Here is a 20,191-nt window from a genome sequence, read left to right on the forward strand (position 1 = left end):
TGATTAGGGGTGTGTGTGTGTTTAATAGGTTTGGCTGCCTGAGGCGGTTCTCAATCAGAGTCATGTGATTCTCGTTGTCTCTGATTGGGAACCGTATTTAGGTAGCCTGATTTCGCTTTGCATTTTGTGGGTGATTGTTCCTGTCTCTGTGTAGTGTGCACCAGTCAGTTGCGGTCACTTTTGGATTTTCGTTTTTTCTTGTATTGGAAGAGAAAAGAACGAGCGCCATTCTCCTTGCGGAGATGGTGCTAAATACATCATCACGGTCGATCCCTGGGATTGGGCTGGCTAACACGATTCGTTTTGCTTGGAAGGAAAAGGAGTTGGAGCCGTTAGGACGAGAATCTTTTGGAAGAATTATATTGATGGGGATTCTAAAGCTGACGGTGAAGGACATGTTTTGTTTCCAAGGCAACTCGTTGGAGGGAGCATACGACGTCGCGCTATATACGGAAGATAAACATGATGATATCCTTAGAAGGGCAAGAGCAGTGGGAGGTGAGAGGCCGATGTGCCACTACGAAATATCAAGTCTGGCGAAGAATAACTTTAGGGTTGTAACTGTTAACATGTACAACCCTTACGTTAAGGATGAAGAGGTGAGGGCTTTTCTGGGGAGATACATGGATAACGTTTCCTCAGCTAGGCACCTCAAAGACTCCCTTGGGTTTTGGAATGGGAGGAGAGGTTTCCAGGCCCTCCTCAGGGAGGACCCAAAGGGACATGGTGGATACCTTCATCCTCCTGCTATGTTCTCCCTTGGGGCTGACAGGGGACTTTGTTTTATGCACGTCAGCCCCCATTTTGCAGGCGCTGTATGGCCTATGGACACATTTTCGCCTCGTGCAGCATGAGAAAATGCAGATTTTGTGGATCTGAGGATCACGAGGCGAGGGATTGTGACAAGCCTAAGACATGCCATGGGTGTGGCTCGTCAGCACACCTGTGGCGGGGGTGCCCGGCCCGTCAGAGGTCATATGCGTCTGCGGCTGGGGGGGGAGCAGGAGCGGGGGATGGGGGAAGAAGAGGAGGGGAAGGAAACATGCCTCATGACAAGACTACAAGTCCAGAGGGGAAGGCCACAAGGAAGGAAGAGGAGCAAGAAGCGGTGGATGGAAGAGAGAAGGAAACAGAAGGCACGGGAGTAGGAGAACCAGGAAAAGCGGTGGAAGAAGGCAACCGAGTGGAGGAGAATAAGAGAGAAGAAAGTGAGGGAGGAATGGTAGAGAAGAAGACGGTGGAAGAGCAAGTGGACTGTGGGGAAAGTGACATGGTGGAAGAGATGAGGGGTATGGTGGAGGAGCTGGCGGGGGGAGGGGGTGGTATCTCTCCACTGCCGCCATCACCAAAGAAGAGAATGAAGAGGAGGGTGCGATTGGCCGACAGTGAGGGGGAGGGGATGGCCAAGAGAGTGATGGGGTGGGAAAAACCTCTGGGTTGCTGCTGGTTTCCCAAGACTCTCAACTTCATTTGGGTGGGGACACACCTAACAAGACTCAGGACTGGGTACAGGAGGAGGTGGGGAGTTTTTTGTTTGGGGACTCAGCCTCCCCAATTTTCTTCCAAACCAGCTGCAACACTGGGGAGGGGGAGGATTGTGGGGGTAGACCCAGGGTGCAGGGCACCCCGAAGCCAAACACTATTCCTGCATCCTGGGATGGTGTGATGGAGGAAGAGGGGGGGATGTCGGGATTACAGATGGTGTTCTCACCGGTAGATATGGAGCAGGGGAGCATCGGGTGAGTCTCCTGTTTTTGTTTTTTTTTCTGTCTGGGTTTAGTAGTTGAGTATATTACATGTTTTATTTTATTTTTTTCATGGAGTCTAATTTTACTTTTGTTAGTTTAAATGTAAGGGGTTTAAGAGATATTGTTAAGAGGAGGGTGGTTTTTAGTTATTTGGAGGGTGTGGGTTTTGATTTTTGTTTTTTACAGGAGGTTCACCTGAGGGATGGAGGGGATGTTAGTAGATTTAAGAGGGAGTGGGACAAGGGAGAGTCGGTTTGGGGTGTAGGGGGGTGCACTCATCTGGGGTAGGGATTTTGTGTGGGCACAGGGAGGTAAAAGTGGAAGATTCCTTTGTTGTAATGCAGGGGAGGGTTATAGGGGTGGATGTCACGATAAGGGATTGTAAATTTAGATTAGTGGTGGTGTATGGGCCACAGGTGGTGGCAGACAGGAAGGAGATGGTGGACTGTCTGACGCCCCTGTATGTTACAAATAGGAAATTAGTGATAGGGGGGGATTTTAATACAGATTTAGGAAGAGGGGGGGATAACAGTGCAGGCGCCATTGCTAGGCTAATGGCTTGCCATGGTCTGGTAGATGGTGGTATGCACACTACTCCGAAAATGGACGGTCCTACATGGCGTAACTCCAGGGGGTTGAGCGGAGGCTCGATTATATTTTTGTACCTAGGTCTTTGGGAAAGTTGTCTGGGCGGCTGTTGCCTGTTTTCTTTTCAGATCACGACGGGGTGCTCCTGCAGGTGGGGTCGTCGGTCTGCCTCTTTGGTAAGGGGTACTGGAAGCTTGATCGGGATGTGCTGGAGGAGCAGGCTTTTGTTGACGGGTTTTATGTTTTCTTTAGGAGGCTTGAGGGTCTCCGGTCCATGTGCGAGGGGGTGTTAGAGTGGTGGGAATTAGTTAAGGTGAGGATTAGGGCTTTTATAATAGGGTATTGCAAGAGGAAAAAAAGGGAGGAGAGGAGGGAGGTGGATCGTATCCAAAGGTTAATTGAACTCGAATACGAGGCAGGCAACCTCGGCGGGTTGTTTGACTGGGAGAGATCCTCAACCCTAAAGGCGCAGCTCAGGGGGTTGCAGGAGCGGAAGGCTCGAGCTTTCCTGGAGCGTGCGCATAGCGGCTTTCTTGAAGATAATGAGACTTGTTCTGCTATGTTCTTTAGGTTGGTTAGGGCAAGACAGAGTAGGAAGGTAATGCATGGTGTTAGGGAAGAAAATGGTAGTATAGTTAGAGAACCAGAGGATATGGTCAGGGTGACAACTGATCATTTCCAAGGTTTATTTATGGAAAGGGAAATAGATGTAGAGCAGGGAAATGTGTTTTTTGAACACTTGTCCAGGCGGTTGCCAGAGGACATTAGAGAAGTGATGGAGGCCCAGATTTCACTAGAAGAGGTTGAGAGCGCTCTTAGGAGGATGGGAAAAGGGAAGGTGCCTGGGATGGATGGGCTGCCGGCTGAGTTTTATCTCAAGTTTTGGGGTATACTTGGACCAGTGGTCCTCGAAGTCTTGAAGGCCATCCTTGAGACGGGGTCCCGGGGGATCAATGGCTGTTGGTGTGCTGTCACTTTTATATAAGAAGGGGGAAGTAACTGACCTTGGCAACTGGCGGCCGTTGACCATGCTGTGTGTAGATTACAAGCTACTTGCAAAGGTTTTAGCAGACCGGTTGCGCACAGCCCTTCCCTACGTCGTTCATGAGGATCAGACGTGTGGGGTTGAGGGCCGCTCTATTAGATGGAACCTACAGTTAATCAGGGACTCCATCGCTTGGGTTGAAGATAGAGGACTGCCTTTTATGGTAGCAGCGCTAGATCAGGCGAAAGCCTTTGATCGCGTGAATAGATCATTTTTATTCAGAGTGTTAGGTCGATTAGGATTTGGGGAGAAGTTTATAGGATGGATTCGTACATTATATGTCGGAGCGGGGTGCCGAGTTAGTGTAAATAGTCACTTGGGTGACGTTTTTGACCTCTCGTCTGGGGTCAGGCAGGGGTGCCCACTCTCGGCTCTCCTCTTCGTTCTGTACATGGAGCCTCTGGGGCTGCCATTAGGGCAGACACAGGGGTGGAAGGTCTGCTGATCCCTGGAAGTGGTGGACTGCGTGTTAAGATGACGCAGTACGCCGACGACACTTCCTTGTTGTTGTGCAGGGACTCGTGCCTGACAAGGTCCCTTGCCATCTTTGGGGATTTCACTCGAGCGTCGGGAGCAGTTCTGAACCATGTAAAGTCTTCCGTCAAGTTTTTCGGAAGATGGCGCGGTAGAACGGATGTGCCTGGGGGGTTATCTCTCTGTGAGGGGGCCCTGAGGATTCTCGGGGTCCATTTTGAGACCTCTGGCTCTGCGACGCTAAACTGGAACATGCGTATTGCAGTGGTACAGAGGAAGCTAGCAATGTGGAAAGCTAGGTATTTGTCTTTTATGGGCAAAGTCCTGGTCCTAAAGGTGGATGTGTTGCCGTCGCTTTTGTATTTGGCATACATCTACCCATTGCCAGTTTGTCTGAGAAGGCCTCTAGTGAAGCTTGTGTTTCAGTTTATGTGGAGTGGCAGGTATGAGTGGGTCGCCAGGGCACGTGTGATCTGTCCCATCGGGGAGGGAGGTAGGGGGGTACCACATTTCCCCCTCAAGCTGGACACAATTTTTGTTTCTTTCTTGTTAACGGAGCTTGCTCAGCCAGTGATACACCCGTCCGGTTACTTCCTGCGGGTGTTTTTCTCGTATCAGGCGAGAAGCATAATGGTGTGGTCTAACACGGGTCCTCGGGCGGAACAGCTGCCGTGGAACTTTGGTCATGCGGCCAAGTGGCTGCGTGCGCACCCTGAGGTTGAAGTTGCCCGAGTAGGTTTAGATCATAGGCACCTGTACGAGGAGGTCAGAAAGGCAGAGAGTCGGGCGCCTGTAGTAGGCATCTCGGAAGCGGTCTGGGAGGGAGTGCAGGTGCGGGGTCTGGACAACAGGCTCAAGGACCTGAATTGGTTGAGCCTTCATAAGTGTTTGCCGGTACGTTCCATCTTGTACCGGTTTAGTTTAGTGCAATCCCCCACCTGTCCAAGATCCTCTTGTGGCAGGGAGGAGACTGTGCGTCATGTCTTTTGGGACTGTGCCTTTGCCGGAGTAGTATGGGCTAGGGCACGGGTGTTGTTAGGTTTGGTAAAGGGGGATTTTGTATTGACGTGGGCCAGGTTAGAGAGGGGTGTAGGGAGAGTGAGAGGGACGGATAGGGACAGGTTTCTGCTCTGGCTTCTCATGAGTCTCTTTAAACGGGGGCTGTGGGAAGCCAGGCAGAACATGGTGAAGACAGGGAGAGATTGGGGGTGGAAGGGATAGTGAGGAGAGTGGAAGGAGATTTGAGGGGGAGGATGAAGAGGGAGGAGAGGAAGTGGGGGCAGCATGCTGCTCGGGAGAGGTGGAAGGGGGGTTTAGGGCTGGGTGTCATTTAGATTTGCAAGAGGATAGATTAGGGACGGGGAGATAGGGAAAGGTGTTTTGTAGGGTGACGGGGAGGGAAGATGCTCCCCTGAGGTTTTGTTTGGGGTTTATGTTTAGTTTAATTTAATTAGTTTAATTAAAAATATTATTATTTGTGTATGTATGTAAATTATGATTTGTAAAGAATGAATGGTACTGAAGATAATAAATTATTTTTATAAAAACCAGTCAGGCTGTAATAGGTTTCACGTTCTGTTTGTTGTTTTTGTATTTATAGTTATTCGTGTATAGTTCGTTCGTTTTGCCTTCCTAAATAAACATGAGTAACCTACACGCTGCATTTCGGTCCGACTCTCTTTCAACAAAAGAAGAACGCCGTTACAGAATCACCCAACACACTCGGACCGAGCAGCGTGTCAACAGGCAGGAGCAGCGCAAAGAGGAGCCGCGTTTTAAGGATTTCTGGTCATGGGAGGAAATCCTTGACGGAAGAGGACCCTGAGCTAAACCAGAGGAGTGTGGCCGCCCAACGGTGCAGCAGGCGAAGAGGAAAGAGGAGCTAAACGACAGGCAACGACAGCTGGAGAATCAAAGGGAGGTGGAATTATTCAGAGAATGGACATGGGATTTAATGACGTGGGAAGAAATAGACAGGTGGGCGGCCGACCCAGAGAGAGTGCCGGAGCCCACTTGGGATTCACTGGAGCAGTGCGAAGAGGGCTATAGGAGAATGGAGTTGAAAAAAAGTCACGGCGGCCCAGTGCGAAAACCGAAAAGCAGCCCCAAAAATCTTTTTGGGGGGGGCTATCAGGGAGTATGGCTGCGTCAGGTAGGAGACCTGCGCAATCTCCCTGTGCGTACCGGGGGGCTAGAGAGACCGGGCAGGCACCGTGTTATGCAGTGGTGCGCACGGTGTCCCCAGTGCGGGTGCATAGCCCGGTGCGGTATATTTCAGCTCCGCGTATCGGCCGGGCTAGATTGAGCGTCGAGCCAAATGCCATGAAGCCGGCTCTACGCATCCGGTCTCCAGTGCGTCTCCTTGGGCCGGTTTACATGGCACCAGCCTTGCGCTCGGTGTCTCCGGTTCGCCTACATAGCCCAGTGCGGGCTATTTCTCCTCACAGCACTGGCAGGGCAACCGAGAGTATTCAACCAGGTAGGGTTGGGCAGGTGCTCAAGAGCTCCAGTGCGCCTGCACGGTCCGGTCTATCCAGAACCACCTCCACACCCCAGCCCTCCAGTAGCAGCTCCCCGCACTAGGCTTCCTGTGCGTGTCCTCGGCCAAATACCACCAGTGCCAGCACCACGCATCAGGCCTACAGTGCGCCTCGCCTGTTCAGCGCAGCCAGCGCTTTCTCCCTCTCCTGCGCTGTCGGAGTCTCCCGTCTGTTCAGCGTTTCTAGAGCCTTCCTCCTCTACAGCGCTGCCGGAGCCTCCTGTCTGTATAGAGCAGCCTGAGCTGCTAGTCTGCATGGAGCAGCTAGTCTGCATGGAGCAGCTAGTCTGCATGGAGCAGCCAGATCTGCCAGTCAGCCAGACTCTTCCAGATCTGCCAGTCAGCCAGATTCTTCCAGTCAGCCAGACTCTTCCAGTCAGCCAGACTCTTCCAGATCTGCCAGTCAACCAGACTCTTCCAGATCTGCCAGTCAGCCAGACTCTTCCAGTCAGCCAGACTCTTCCAGATCTGCCAGTCAACCAGACTCTTCCAGATCTGCCAGTCAGCCAGACTCTTCCAGATCTGCTAGTCAGCCAGGATCCGCCAGTCAGCCAGGATTCGCCAGTCAGCCAGGATCCGCCAGTCGGCCAGGATCTGCCAGTCAGCCAGGATCCGCCAGTAAACCAGGATCGGCCAGATCCGCCAGTCAGCCAGGATCCGCCAGTCAGCCAGGATCCGCCAGTCAGCCAGGATCCGCCAGTCAGCCAGGATCTGCCGGATTCAACTGCCTGGCTGGGCTTCATCTCAGTACTGGGCTTTTTCTCAGTACTGGGCTGCCTCTCAGTGCTGGGCTGCCTCTCAGTGCTGAGCTGCCCCTCAGTCCCGAGCTGTCCCTCAGTCCCGAGCTGCCTCAGTCCCGAGCTGCCCCTCAGTCACGAGCTGCTCCTCTGTTATGTAGGGTTCTGGGTGTGGACTATTCGGCCATGGTCGGTGGTTAGGGTGGATTATCCATGGACGCGAAGGGGAGGAACATTGACATTTATGAAGTGGGGTCCACGTCCGTAGCCGGAACCGCCACCATGGACAGACGCCCACCCGGACCCTCCCTATGGTTTTGAGGTGCGTTCGGGAGTCCGCACCTTAGGGGGGGGGTTCTGTCACGCCTTGGTCTTAGTATTTTGTGTTTTAGTTTATTAGTTAGTCAGACCAGGGTGTGACATGGGGTTATTATGTATTGTGTTTTGTATTTGGGTTTGTAGTGTCTGGGATTGTAGCTGATTAGGGGTGAGTGTGTGTTTAATAGGTTTGGCTGCCTGAGGCGGTTCTCAATCAGAGTCAGGTGATTCTCGTTGTCTCTGATTGGGAACCGTATTTAGGTAGCCTGATTTCGCTTTGCATTTCGTGGGTGATTGTTCCTGTCTCTGTGTAGTGTGCACCAGTCAGGCTGTAATAGGTTTCACGCTCTGTTTGTTGTTTTTGTATTTATAGTTATTCGTGTATAGTTCGTTCGTTTTGTCTTCCTAAATAAACATGAGTAACCTACACGCTGCATTTCGGTCCGACTCTCTTTCAACAAAAGAAGAACGCCGTTACAGAATCTGTGTTTTAACCATCAATAACATAAAACTGTTATTTTGCTTCTCAATGATCATGGAACACACAATTTATTCGACAGCACATAATTGACATTTGCAAGAGTAGCCTTTTCCACTTCTGAGCAGCCAAACTTTTGGCACCTAGCGGTAACCAGAGTTTTTCTTAACATGTGATCAGTCTGCTGCACTCAGGTTACAATGTGTGTAGGAGGTGATTTCGATTTGTATGGTTGATCATGTCGTTGTATGTACAATATGTCTTACAACGGACAAAGACATCTGATCATCACCTCAGGGGGAGGGGGGAGCAGCACCAGAGTAGCACATGTGCAGAAGCTACGATATTTTAGCAGGCATCCTGAGAGTCTGGTCATGCAGCCACTCCACTCCGTAAAGAAATTATATTTAACCACCCCTTTGACCATCAGAACAGTCTCAATTTGTCAGGGCATGGGCTCTACAAGGGGTTGAAAGCGTTGACTCCAATGCTTCCCATGGTTGTGTTCTTGACACAAACTGGTGCGCATGGCACCTACTACCATACCCAGTTCAAAGGCACTTAAATATTTTGTCTTGCCCATTCACCCTTTGAATGGCATACATACGCAATCCAGGTTTCAATTTTCTCAAGGCTTAAAAATCCTTCTTTAACCTGTCTCCTCCCCTTCATCTCCACTTATTGAAGTGGATTTAATAAGTGACATCAATAAGGGATCATAGCTTTCACCTTGATTCACCTGGTCAGTCTATGTCATGGAAAGAGGTGTTCATGAAAGTTCCAAATTGTAACCAAAAAAATTGTTTCCTGATACATACCTTCTCTCCGTTTCCGCATCCTGTATGGAGATTACAAAGCAGTTAGAGGCCAGAGATCAAATCGTTATCAATCTGAAAGTTATATTGGTTAATTGCATCCAGATTCAATCAAATCTACCAAATAGGATCCATGCTGGTTCCCAATTCTACCGCAATGCTAGCTCCCACCTGTAAGAAGGACATTTAAAACATGATATGTGCTTCCCTTGCCTTGCCATTCAATGAGCACACAGCAACATCCGCCACTACTGCCATCCTTTAGCTAGGTTGTCAGCTAGCTTTAGGTCCCCATTTTGGTAGCATTCGCTAATATATATGTCATTTCCCATTATATAGCTTGTGATTTTCCAGACATTTACACTTATTCACTAACAATGATGACAAAGCATAAGGGCCCACATTTAACTTCAGCATGAACATCAACCACTGGAATCATTTATTAACTACAGATTTTTGTAAGTACTTTTTAGAAACAATATTTGGTAGCACTTTATAATATCTTAATCATTACTCCATTCATCATTAATTTAAATCTTTTTGCGTTGCCTCATCAAAAGTGTGGGCTATTTATCCTTTATTAATACTTTATAAATATTTTCAGTGACCAGTTTTATTTCTCACAAAAAGATGCATATGCCATTGGTAGACTTTCCAGCAGTACCTGATGTACTTTAAGATCTCAAAATAGCCTAAAATGTATCAATGTTAAAAGAATAAGCACACAAAACTGGATGTTAAAGGGAACATATAGTACATTTTATTCACAAAAACTGTTTTGAAATAACTGTTGCAAGGACATGAGGAAGAGCTGAGGGTGAAGACTTCGCAAACCGGAACTCCCAATTTCTAACACCTTTCGACCCAAAATTTAATCACACAGCTGACCAAAATATGCAATATTTTAATTCTGGGTTACCCGAGATTAGACTACTCTAAGTCACTGCACACTTTGGTTTTGGTAGAAAGGTCACTTTTGTTCAATATACTGTATATTCTTAAACATCCTCTGTATTGTGTGCGAATTCATTGTTAAAATGAAGTGTTTTGTAAACACCACGTTGGTGGCAACTGTTACGCGGGACTAGGTGGGTGAGGAAGGAATCAGGCGCAGAGAGTTCCACTGGAAAAGGTTCACGTTAATGTGGCACAAAAAATAACAAGCCCAAAACACAGGGCGCGGACAATAATGTGGACCACCCACAACACAGGGTGCCAGGTCCAGAAATATATTTCCTCTACCTAACACACACACTTAACATGAATACAATCCTGCACAAAACAAGGAAGGGTACACATACTTTAAATAAGGAAGCCCATTAAGCACATACAATAGGACACAGGTGAAACTAATAAGACAAAACAAACAGACAACGGAAAAAGGGATCGGTGGCGGCTGGTAGGCTGGTGACAACGACCTCCGAGCGCCTCCCGAACAGGCAGGGGAGCCAACTTTGGCGGAAGTCGTGACAGCAACTGAGCTGCCACCAACTTTAAGGAGTTTTGAAACACTTGGATGTCAGGGGTTAAGAGACAGATTTTTTATTTTTTTTTAAATAAGAGATTGATCCTCTGTGGGTAAATTATAGGTGTAGTAGGCTATTCTAAAGTATTTCATTTCTTTCTGAACAGATAGCACTAATTCTATAACTTTAGCAAATTTATTAGGGGTGATGCAGCTCCTCCAGAACCATTCGCACGGCTATGATTCTATAAGGGAATAGATTACGAAGTGTAACACTGGAGAGATGAGAGTTGCAGGCTCATGGCTATCAGAGCAGAGAAACGGAGAAAGATCATAAAAAGTTAATCTTCTAGTTCTGTGAGAGAAACAGGTGCGCTTCTCACACAGTGCCGGCTTGTCTCAAATATACTGTAGGTTACAATGTTGAGCAAACCATAATCCCGGGCCGGCCCAACCCGAATCAACTCTTGGACTATCAGGTCTGTAATGAAAATCTACTTTTTCACATTGTGTTTTTTGGGGGGCAGGAGAATTAACGAAGAAGAAACTGAAATTATCTATTTTATTAAAATGTTTACATTGCAAAAAGTGAGAGAAAAAACATTCATGCCAAGAGAGGTACTGGATCTGGCCAAATTGGTTCCGGAAGGACTATTTATTTTTTTCTGACTGTTTTCCATGGTATTTGGTTTGTCCTTTTAAGCATCCTCATAGATATTTATGTTATCAAAGGACTGCCCATATTTCTCTCTGGCCAACGCCAATTGGTGGCCAAGGGTTTGCCTTAGGACGCAAAGGTGCATCATGAGTCAGGGAGATGGTCTGATGGTCTTAGTGACAACAGACCTAGATATGGGGGGAGGTTTTAGTGGGTGGAATATTAGGACAATTGGAGGTTTACAAAGTTGCAGATACAGTATGCTTAACAGTGCAAGTTATTATATTAAAGTTATATGGACACTTAATCATCGTGGTGCTTTTTAATGGTAAGTTTACAAACATTGGTTGTGGTAAGTTTAATTGAAACTTGGGTATCATTATGGTAAGTGGGAAAGTAAGTATAGCAAGATATAATTGCTTAGCATTGGCAGATCATAAAAAATATACATTTTTACATGGTTAAAATAAAAATAATATAATATCTATTGTTTACAGGAAACTCATTCTACAAATATAGATGAGGATGGGTGGAAAAAGGACTGGGAAGGAGAACTATATTTTTGTCACGGGCAAAGAAACTCAAGAGGGGTATTTTACTCAATAATGCAAATTTTGATCCGATTGTGCAAACTGTGCAAACAGATCCGCAAGGAAGATGGATTACTTTAAATATGCTATTGGACCAAAAACAGATCTAGCTAATTAATCAATATGGGCAAAATAATGATGATCCACACTTTTTCGAAAATATATAAAATAATCTATTGAGATCACAAGCAATGAAAGAATCAATTATTATGGTGGGAGATTATAATAAAGTACCTCAATAGATCGTGAAGGAAATCATTCCACAAACTATCACCCTCAAGCACTTAAGAAGATATGAAAGATCATGGATACATTAGAACTAGTGGGTATATGGATGTTGAAAAGCCCTGACCAAGTGAGATATATTTGGAGTTGGAAGTTTACATACATCTTTACCAAATAAATGTAATACAATTAATGACATTTAATCAGAGTAAAAATTCCCTGTCTAAGGTCAGTTAGGATCACCACTTTATTTTAAGAATGTGAAATGTCAGAATAATAGTAGAGAGAATTATTTATTGCAGCTTTTTTCCCCCAGTGGGTCAGAAGTTTACGTACACTTAATTAGTATTTGGTAGCATTGCCTTTAAATTGGTTAACTTGGGTCAAACGTTTCAGGTTAGGGTAGCCTTCCACAAGCTTCGCACAATAAATTGGGTGAATTTTGGCCCATTCCTCCTGACAGAGCTGATGTAACTGAGTCAGGGTTGTAGGCCTCCTTGCTCGCAGACGCTTTTTCAGTTCTGCCCAAAAATGTTCTATAGGATTGTGGTCAGGGCTTTGTGATGGCCACTCCAATACCTTGACATTATTGTCCTTAAGCCATTTTTCCACAACTTTGGAAGTATGCTTGGGGTCATTGTCCATTTGGAAGTCCAATATGTGACCAAGCTTTAACTTCCTGACTGATGTCTGAGATGTTGCTTCAATAAACCATCATTTTTCATAATTCTATTTTGTGAAGTGCACCAGTCCCTCCTGCAGGAAATCACTCTCACAACATGATGCTGCCACCCTCATGCTTCACGGTTGGGATGGTGTTCTTCGGCGTGCAACCCTCCACTTTCTCCTCCAAACATAATGATGGTCATTACGGCCAAACAGTTACATTTTTGTTTCATCAGATCAGAGGACATTTCTCCAAAAAGTACAATCTTTGTCCCCATGTGCAGTTGCAAACCGTAGTCTGGATTTTTTATGACGATTGTGGAGCAGTGGGTTCTATCTTGCTGAGCGGCCTTTTAGGTTATGATGATATAGGATTCGTTTTACTGTGAATATAGATACTTTTGTATCTGTTTCCTCCAGCATCTTCACAAGATCCTTTGCTGTTGTTCTGGGATTGATTTGCACTTTTCGCACCAAAGTACGTTCATTTCTAGGAGACAGAACAAGTATCCTTCCTGAGCGGTATGACGGCTGCGTGGTCCCATGGAGTTAATACTTGCGTACGATTGTTTGTTCAGATGAACTTGGCACCTTCAGGCATTTGGAATTTGCTCCCAAGGATGAACCAAACCTGTGGAGGTCTACAAATCTTTTTCTGAGGTCTTGGCTGATTTCTTTTGATTTTCCTATGATGTTAAGCAAAGAGGCACTGAGTTTGAAGGTAGGCCTTGAAATACATCCACAGGTAAACCTCAAATTGACTCAAAGTATGATAATTAGCATTTCAGAAGCTTCTAAAGCCATGACATCATTTTCTGGAATTTTCCAAGCTGTTTAAAGGTACAGTCAACTTAGTGTTTGTAAACTTCTGACCCACTGGAATTGAGATACAGTAGAATAATCTGTCTGTAAACAATTGTTGGAAATATTACTTGTGTCATGCACAAGAAATTTTAAGGTGTCTGTAAACTTTTGACTTAAACTGTATGTACAGCAACCCCAGATGTAAAAACCAGTACCTTGCAAAAGCATTCATCGAACTTCACGTTTTTCCTTTTTTGTTGCATTACAACCTGTAATTTAAATAGACTTTTATTTGGATTTCATGTAATGGACATATACAAAATAGTCCAAATTGGTGAAGTGAAATGAAAAAACTAACTTGTTTCAAAAAATAAAAGTAAAAAATAAAAAACGGAAAAGTGGTGCATGCATATGTATTCACCCCCCTTTGCTATGAAGCCCCTAAATAAGATCTCTCCAAACAGGAGCTCTCCAAACAGGTCAGGGACAAAGTTGTGGAGAAGTACAGATCAGGGTTGGGTTATAAAAAATATCAGAAACTTTGAACATCCCATAGAGCACCGTTAATCCAATATTTTAAAAAATGAAAGAATATGGCACCACAACAAACCTGCCAAGAGAGGGCCGCCCACCAAAATACACGGACCAGGCAAGGAAGGCATTAATAAGAGAGGCAACAAAGAGACCAAAGATAACCCTGAAGGAGCTGCAAAACTCCACAGTGGAGATTGGAGTGTCTGTCCATGGAACCACTTTAAGCCATACACTCCACAGAGCTGGGCTTTACAGAAGAGTGTCCAGACAAAATGCCATTGCTTAACTTCTTGATACTAACCATCTCGTATCCGGGAGCGTAATCATCGCCTGAAACTAATTAGCATAACGCAGCAGACATAAATAAAGAACATTTTCCTATTCATGAAAATCACAAATGAAATATATTGAGACACAGCTTAGCCTTTTGTTAATCACACAGTCATCTCAGATTTTCAAAATATGCTTTACAGCCAACACTAGACAAGCATTTGTGTAAGTTTATCATAGCCTAGCATAGCATAATGCCCTGCTCGCAGCAGGCAACATTTTCACAAAAATAAGAAAAGCAATCAAATTAAATAATTTACTTTTGAAGAACTTCAGATGTTTTCACTCACGAGACTCCCAGTTAGATAGAAAATGTTCCTTTTTTGCAAAAATATTATTTTTGTTGGTGAAATAGCTCCGTTTGTTCTTCACGTTTGGCTGAGAAATCGACGGGAAAATGCGGTCACTACAACGCTGAACTTTTTTCCGAATTAGCTCCATAATATCGACAGAAACATGGCAAACGTTGTTTATAATCAATCCTCAAGGTGTTTTTCATATATCGATTCGATAATATATCCACCGGGACAATTGGTTTCTCATTAGAAGCGATTGGAATAATGGCTACTTCTGTACTTTACGCATCATGTGACCACTTGCTCATTGTGGTCCCTTACGGCTATTCTTCAACATAAATGCGTCAAAAGACGTCACAATGCTGTAGACACCTTGGGGAATACGTAGAAAGTGTAAGATCATTCGTAGCCCATTCACAGCCATATAAGGAGTCATTGGCATGCAGCGCTTTCAAAATATGGGGCACTTCCTGATTGGATTTTTATCTGGGTTTCGCCTGTAACATCAATTCTGTTGCACTCACAGACAATATCTTTGCAGTTTTGGAAACGTTAGTGTGTTTTCTATCCAAAGCTGTCAATTATATGCATAGTCGAGCATTTTGTCGTGACAAAATATCCCGTTTAAAACGGGAACGTTTTTTATCCAAAAATGAAAATACTTCCCCCTAGTTACAAAAGGTTAAAGAAAGTAATAAGCAAACATGTCTGGTGTTCGCCAAAAGGCATTTGGGAGACTCCCCAAACATATGGAAAAAGTTACTCTGATCAGATGAGACAAAAATTTAGCTTTTTGGCCATCAAGGAAAAGGCTATGTCTGGCACAAACCCAACAACTCTCATCACCCCGAGAACATTATCACCAAAGTGAAAGGTGAAGCATGGTGGTGGCAGCATCATGCTGTGGGGATGTTTTTCCATCGGCAGGGACTGAGAAACTGGTCAGAATTGAAGGAATGATGGGTGACACTAAAAACAGGGAAAGTCTTGAGACAAACCTGTTTGTCTTCCAGAGATTTGAGACTGGGAAAGAGGTTCACCTCCCAGCAGTACAATAATCCTAAACATATTGCTAAAGCAAACTTGAGTGGTTTAAGGGGAAACATTTAAATGTCTTGGAATGGCCTAGTCAAAGCCAAGACCTCAATCCAATTGAGAATATGTGGTATGACTTAAAGATTGCTGTACACCAGCAGAACCCATCCAACTTGAAGAAGCTGGAGCAGTTTTGCGTTGAAGAATGGGCAAAAATCCCAGTGGCTAGATGTGCCAAGCTTATAGAGACATTCCCCAAGAGACTTGCAGCTGTAATTGATGCAAAAGGTGGATCTACAAAATATTGACTTTTGGGGGGGGGAATAGTTATGCACACTCAAGTTACTCAGAAAGTATTGAGCTTTTAAGAGTACAACAAGGCTGTCTGTTGACTCCATATCTGTTTATTATGGCCATTGAAATGCTAGATATTAAAATTAGATCCAACAAGAACATCAAGGGGTTAGAAATCCAGGGGATAAAAACAGAAGTGTCAATGTATGCCGATGACTAATTTTTTCTTAAGTCCACAATCTGGAACCCTGCGTAGTCTCATAAAAGATCTTGATCACTTTTCTTAAAACCTAATTATGACAAGTGTACAATATTACGTATTGGGTCATAAAAAAATCACGGAGGGGTAAATAGGGGTAAATACTTGTCTATTTTTGGAAAAATTACATTGATTAACTCTTTGGTCCTATCACAGTTTACTTACTTACTAATGGCACTACTCCAGATGGAGTTTTTAAAATCATATGAGCAAAAAATATTTTATTTTATTTGGAATGCTAAGCCAGAAAAAATTAAATGTGCCTATTTTGAATTAAATATGAGTTTGGGGGACTAAAATTATTTAATATTAAAGCTTTACACCTCTCTCTAAACACTTCACTCATACATACATTATACTTAAACCCCAAATGGTTCTCCAGTAGATTATTAAGGCCCATTCTTCAATCAAAAATGGCCTTTTGCCTTCATACAGATTACAACTTCTCATTTCCGACTAATTGAGAATGAAATTTTGTTGAAAGTATTGCCCTTTCTTAAACAAGCCATGCAAAGCTGGTTACAATTTCAGTTTCATCCTCCAGAAAAGATTTCAACAAGTGTTATGGTTAAACACAAATATACTGATTAATAAAAAAAACATACTTCATGTTACAAAAAGTACAATTGTATTAGATTTATTAATGATGATATAAATACAAATGGAGGAGTTATATCACACACACAGTTAGCGAAAATATATGGGAATATCTGCTCAATCCAAACTTACAACCAACTGATTGCAGCACTACCACATATGGAGGAGGCAAGTGGAAAAGGGAGAGGGTAGGGAAGTTGTTTGCCTGCCACATGTTAAAGATACAAATCGGCTGAAAGGAACTGTCATAAATAGAAAAATATACCAGTTTCATCTAAGGACAAAAATATTGACAGCTGCGCCATACAGGTTGCAAAATAAATGGGAGGAGATTTTCGATGCACCAATTCCATGGCACATGGTTTATGAACTGGTACAAAAAACAACACTTGATTCAACACTTTGGGGCAAATTGTAAAAAATGTTGTGTGTAGGAGAGGTTGGAAGCCCAAAAGGGCTTATATGAAAACCACCAACAAATGTAAGTTAAAATAAATTATTAAAGTTTGTTCGATCAGTTAAATAAAGCATATGATATACTCAGTATTCAAGAAAAAACATGTTTGATCATTTGTGTGTGCATGTGTGTGTGTGAGTGTGAGAGTTAGGCTACATGGAGGAGATTATTGGGTAGTTTGGTTCATCAGGTTCATCAGGCTAACCCCCAGTCTTTGCTTGAAGTTATTGAGGGATGATGAGGTTTTTGTAATGTGAAGATAAGAATTCCAGAGTATAGTACCTTTGTATCTGATAGAGAATTGACTATGTGAGGTGCGGCAGTTGGGAGGGTGAAGGTTATATAGATGGATTTCAGAATTACCTGGAAGAATCCATTGAAGGTTTTAGGTTAACTGTCTGGGAGGTATTAGTATTTGTAGTGCATACTTTGCATGATGAGTAATTTGTGTAGGTAGGACGCATACAGTAGGTACTGGCCCAGACAATATTACAGTAAATGAGATGGGTAAATTAAGCTATAGTTTAGAGTTAGGTAGCAAGTCTGATTAACCAAACCACTACTAATCTTTCTGATAATACCAACAGTTTTCATCACTTTGCTACAGACAAATTGAATATGATCTTTCCAGGACAACTTTTCATCAATTAGAACTCAGAGGAATCTAGTGGACGTGACTTGATACATTTCATTCCCACCAACTGAGATTCAGTCTCTTTCTTCACAATATTCCTTATTCTTACTAGTGAATACAATAAACATGCATTTTTTTTATATTTAAAGAGGATTTGTTTATCTTGAACCATTAAAACATTTGGCCATACCTGAGGTGGTTTCATTAATTAGTTAATCCTAATTATTGTGTGATAAAATCAAATTAGTATCATCAGCAAAGAGAATGTGAAATACGGTAGAAGACACAGCAGCAAGGTCATTGATATAGATTAGGAATAACAAAGGTCCAATTATCAAACCTTGTGGCACACCACAGGATATCTTGGACCTGGTAGATGCACAGCCATTTGCATGAACAAGTTGTTCTCTATCAAAAACATAACTATATAAGCAATTATATGTATAATCATGAAAAATGTAATAATGCAATTTAAATTAACCGTGCCATAGGCTTTGGATTAATCTAAAAAGATGGCAAACCCTAACCCGGACAACGCTGGGCCAATTGTGCGCCGCCCAATGGGACTCCCAATCACAGCCGGTTGTAATACCTCCTGGAATCAGTGACACCACTAGCACTGAGCTGCAGTGCCTTAGACCACTGCACCACGAAAGGCTGTAAATATTTTATCCACAGCAAATCATACTTCAGGTATGCAATGTTGCCTTTTTTCATTATGGCAGCAGTTTCTTTCGTTTGAAGGAACACATTTTGGGAAAGTCTTCATTGATGAAGAATTTTGGTTCCCTTCAGACACTTGACTCTCCTGAAAATCTCCTTGTCTCGGAACCTGAGCAGTTTCACCACTATAGAACTGGGCAGTCCATCGGGAAGAACGTGCCATTCCTATGCGCCCTCTCCATCTCAATGAGTTTAGGGTCCAGTTTGAGTTGATCTTTGGCAGCGATTACAGCTGCGAGTCCTTCTGGGTAAGTCTCTAAGAGCTTTCCAAACCTTGATTGTGCAACATTTGCCCATTTATTATTTTAATAATTCTTAAAATTGGTTGTTCATCATTGCTAGGCAATCACTTGCAGGTCTTGCCATAGATTTTCAACTGGATTTAATTCCAAACTGTAACTCAGCCACTCAGGAACATGCACTGTCTTCTTGGAAAGCAAATGCAGTGTAGATTTGGCCTTGTTTTTTAAGTTATTGTCCTGCTGAAAGGTGCCTTCATTTACCAGTGTGGTGAAACACAGACTGAACCAAGTTTTCCTATAGAATTTTACCTGTGCTTTACCCATTCCGTTTCTTGTTTTACTCCCCAGTCCTTAATAATTACAAGCATGCCTATAATATGGTGTAGCCACTACTAAGCTTGGAAATATGGCACTCAGTAATGTGTTGTATTGGATTTGCCCCAAACATAACCATTTGTATTCAAAACAAAAAGTTATTTGCATTGCCATTTTTTTAGCAGTACTACTTTAGTGCATTGTTGTAAACAGGATGCATGCTTTGAAATAGTTGTATTCTGTACAGACTTCCTTCTTTTCACTCTGTCAATTAGGTTAGAATTGTGGAGTAACTACAATGTTGTTGATCCACCTCAAGTTTTTTCCCATCACAGCCATTAAACTCTGTAACTGTTTTAAAGTCACCGTTGCCTTATGGTGAAATCCCTGAGCGGTTTCCTTCCTCTCTGACAACTGAGTTAGGAAGGATGCCTGTATCTTTGTAGTGACTGGGTATATTGATAAACCATTCAAAGTATAATTAATAACTCCAGCATGCACAAAGGGATATTCAATGTCTGCTTTTTTTTACCCATCTATTGGAAAACCTCCCTTGTCTTTGTGTTTGAAATTCACTGCTCGACTGAGAGACCTTAACAATAATTGTATGTGTGGGGTACAGAGATGAGGTAGTCATTCAAAAATAATTTAAATCAATAATATTGCACACAGAGTGAGTCCAATTTATTATGTGACTTGTTAAGCACATTTTTACTCCTGAACTGATTGAGGCTTGCCAGAAAAAAGGTGTTGAGTACTTATTGTCTCAAATTCCAAGAACACAGGATGAGATGTTACTATCCGTTGTGCAAGCACTTCCAAGAGTTAATAAACAGTGAACGTGGTGAAATTTGGGGAGCGCATCGTCAGTAGTGTACCTTTGGTTCCTAGGGTGTTTCGGCCTTTCACACTATACACCCTCCCCAAAGGCGGCCAGCGACAGGGTGATCAATCCTACGCTTGCGTCCCATTCCCAATTAGTCATAGGAGTTGCCTTGTTGTTGATAGCCAACATCCCATGGGACTATGCATGGCAGGGGCGTCCTCCTCCCTGAGTCAAGCATTGTTGACCGCATACCTCCTGGCCCTCTCACTTCGGGGCCCAGCTGGGGTCTTTCCTCTTCATCCAGAGCCACTGACTGCTGCCTTCTGCCGCCTCTGATACAGCTTTGATTGCCGAACGCTGGCTCTGGCCCTTAATTCCCAGGTCTCTAAGCAGTCTGGTTGTAGATGTTGCCACAAAACCTCTGCAGCCCACCTCCACTGGTCGGACTTCTGTGTTCCAGCCATGATGCCGTGCTTCGGCAGCTAGATCAGCATAGCGC

At 43.9% G+C, this 20,191-nt stretch overlaps 1 protein-coding gene across 1 annotated transcript in view; it reads right to left on the reverse strand.

Annotated features, from left to right (window-relative positions):
• The window catches only part of si:ch211-28p3.4 (probable E3 ubiquitin-protein ligase TRIML1), a 34,236-nt gene that overhangs the window by 5,124 nt on the left and 8,921 nt on the right, over nt 1-20,191 (reverse strand). Inside the window, exon 4 of the mRNA XM_064993539.1 lies at nt 8,746-8,765. Coding sequence (XP_064849611.1) covers nt 8,746-8,765 — 20 coding nt within the window. The remainder of the gene's footprint in view (nt 1-8,745; nt 8,766-20,191) is intronic.

This window comes from Oncorhynchus masou, chromosome 18 (assembly GCF_036934945.1).
Source record: "Oncorhynchus masou masou isolate Uvic2021 chromosome 18, UVic_Omas_1.1, whole genome shotgun sequence".
Lineage (NCBI taxonomy): Eukaryota > Metazoa > Chordata > Actinopteri > Salmoniformes > Salmonidae > Oncorhynchus > Oncorhynchus masou.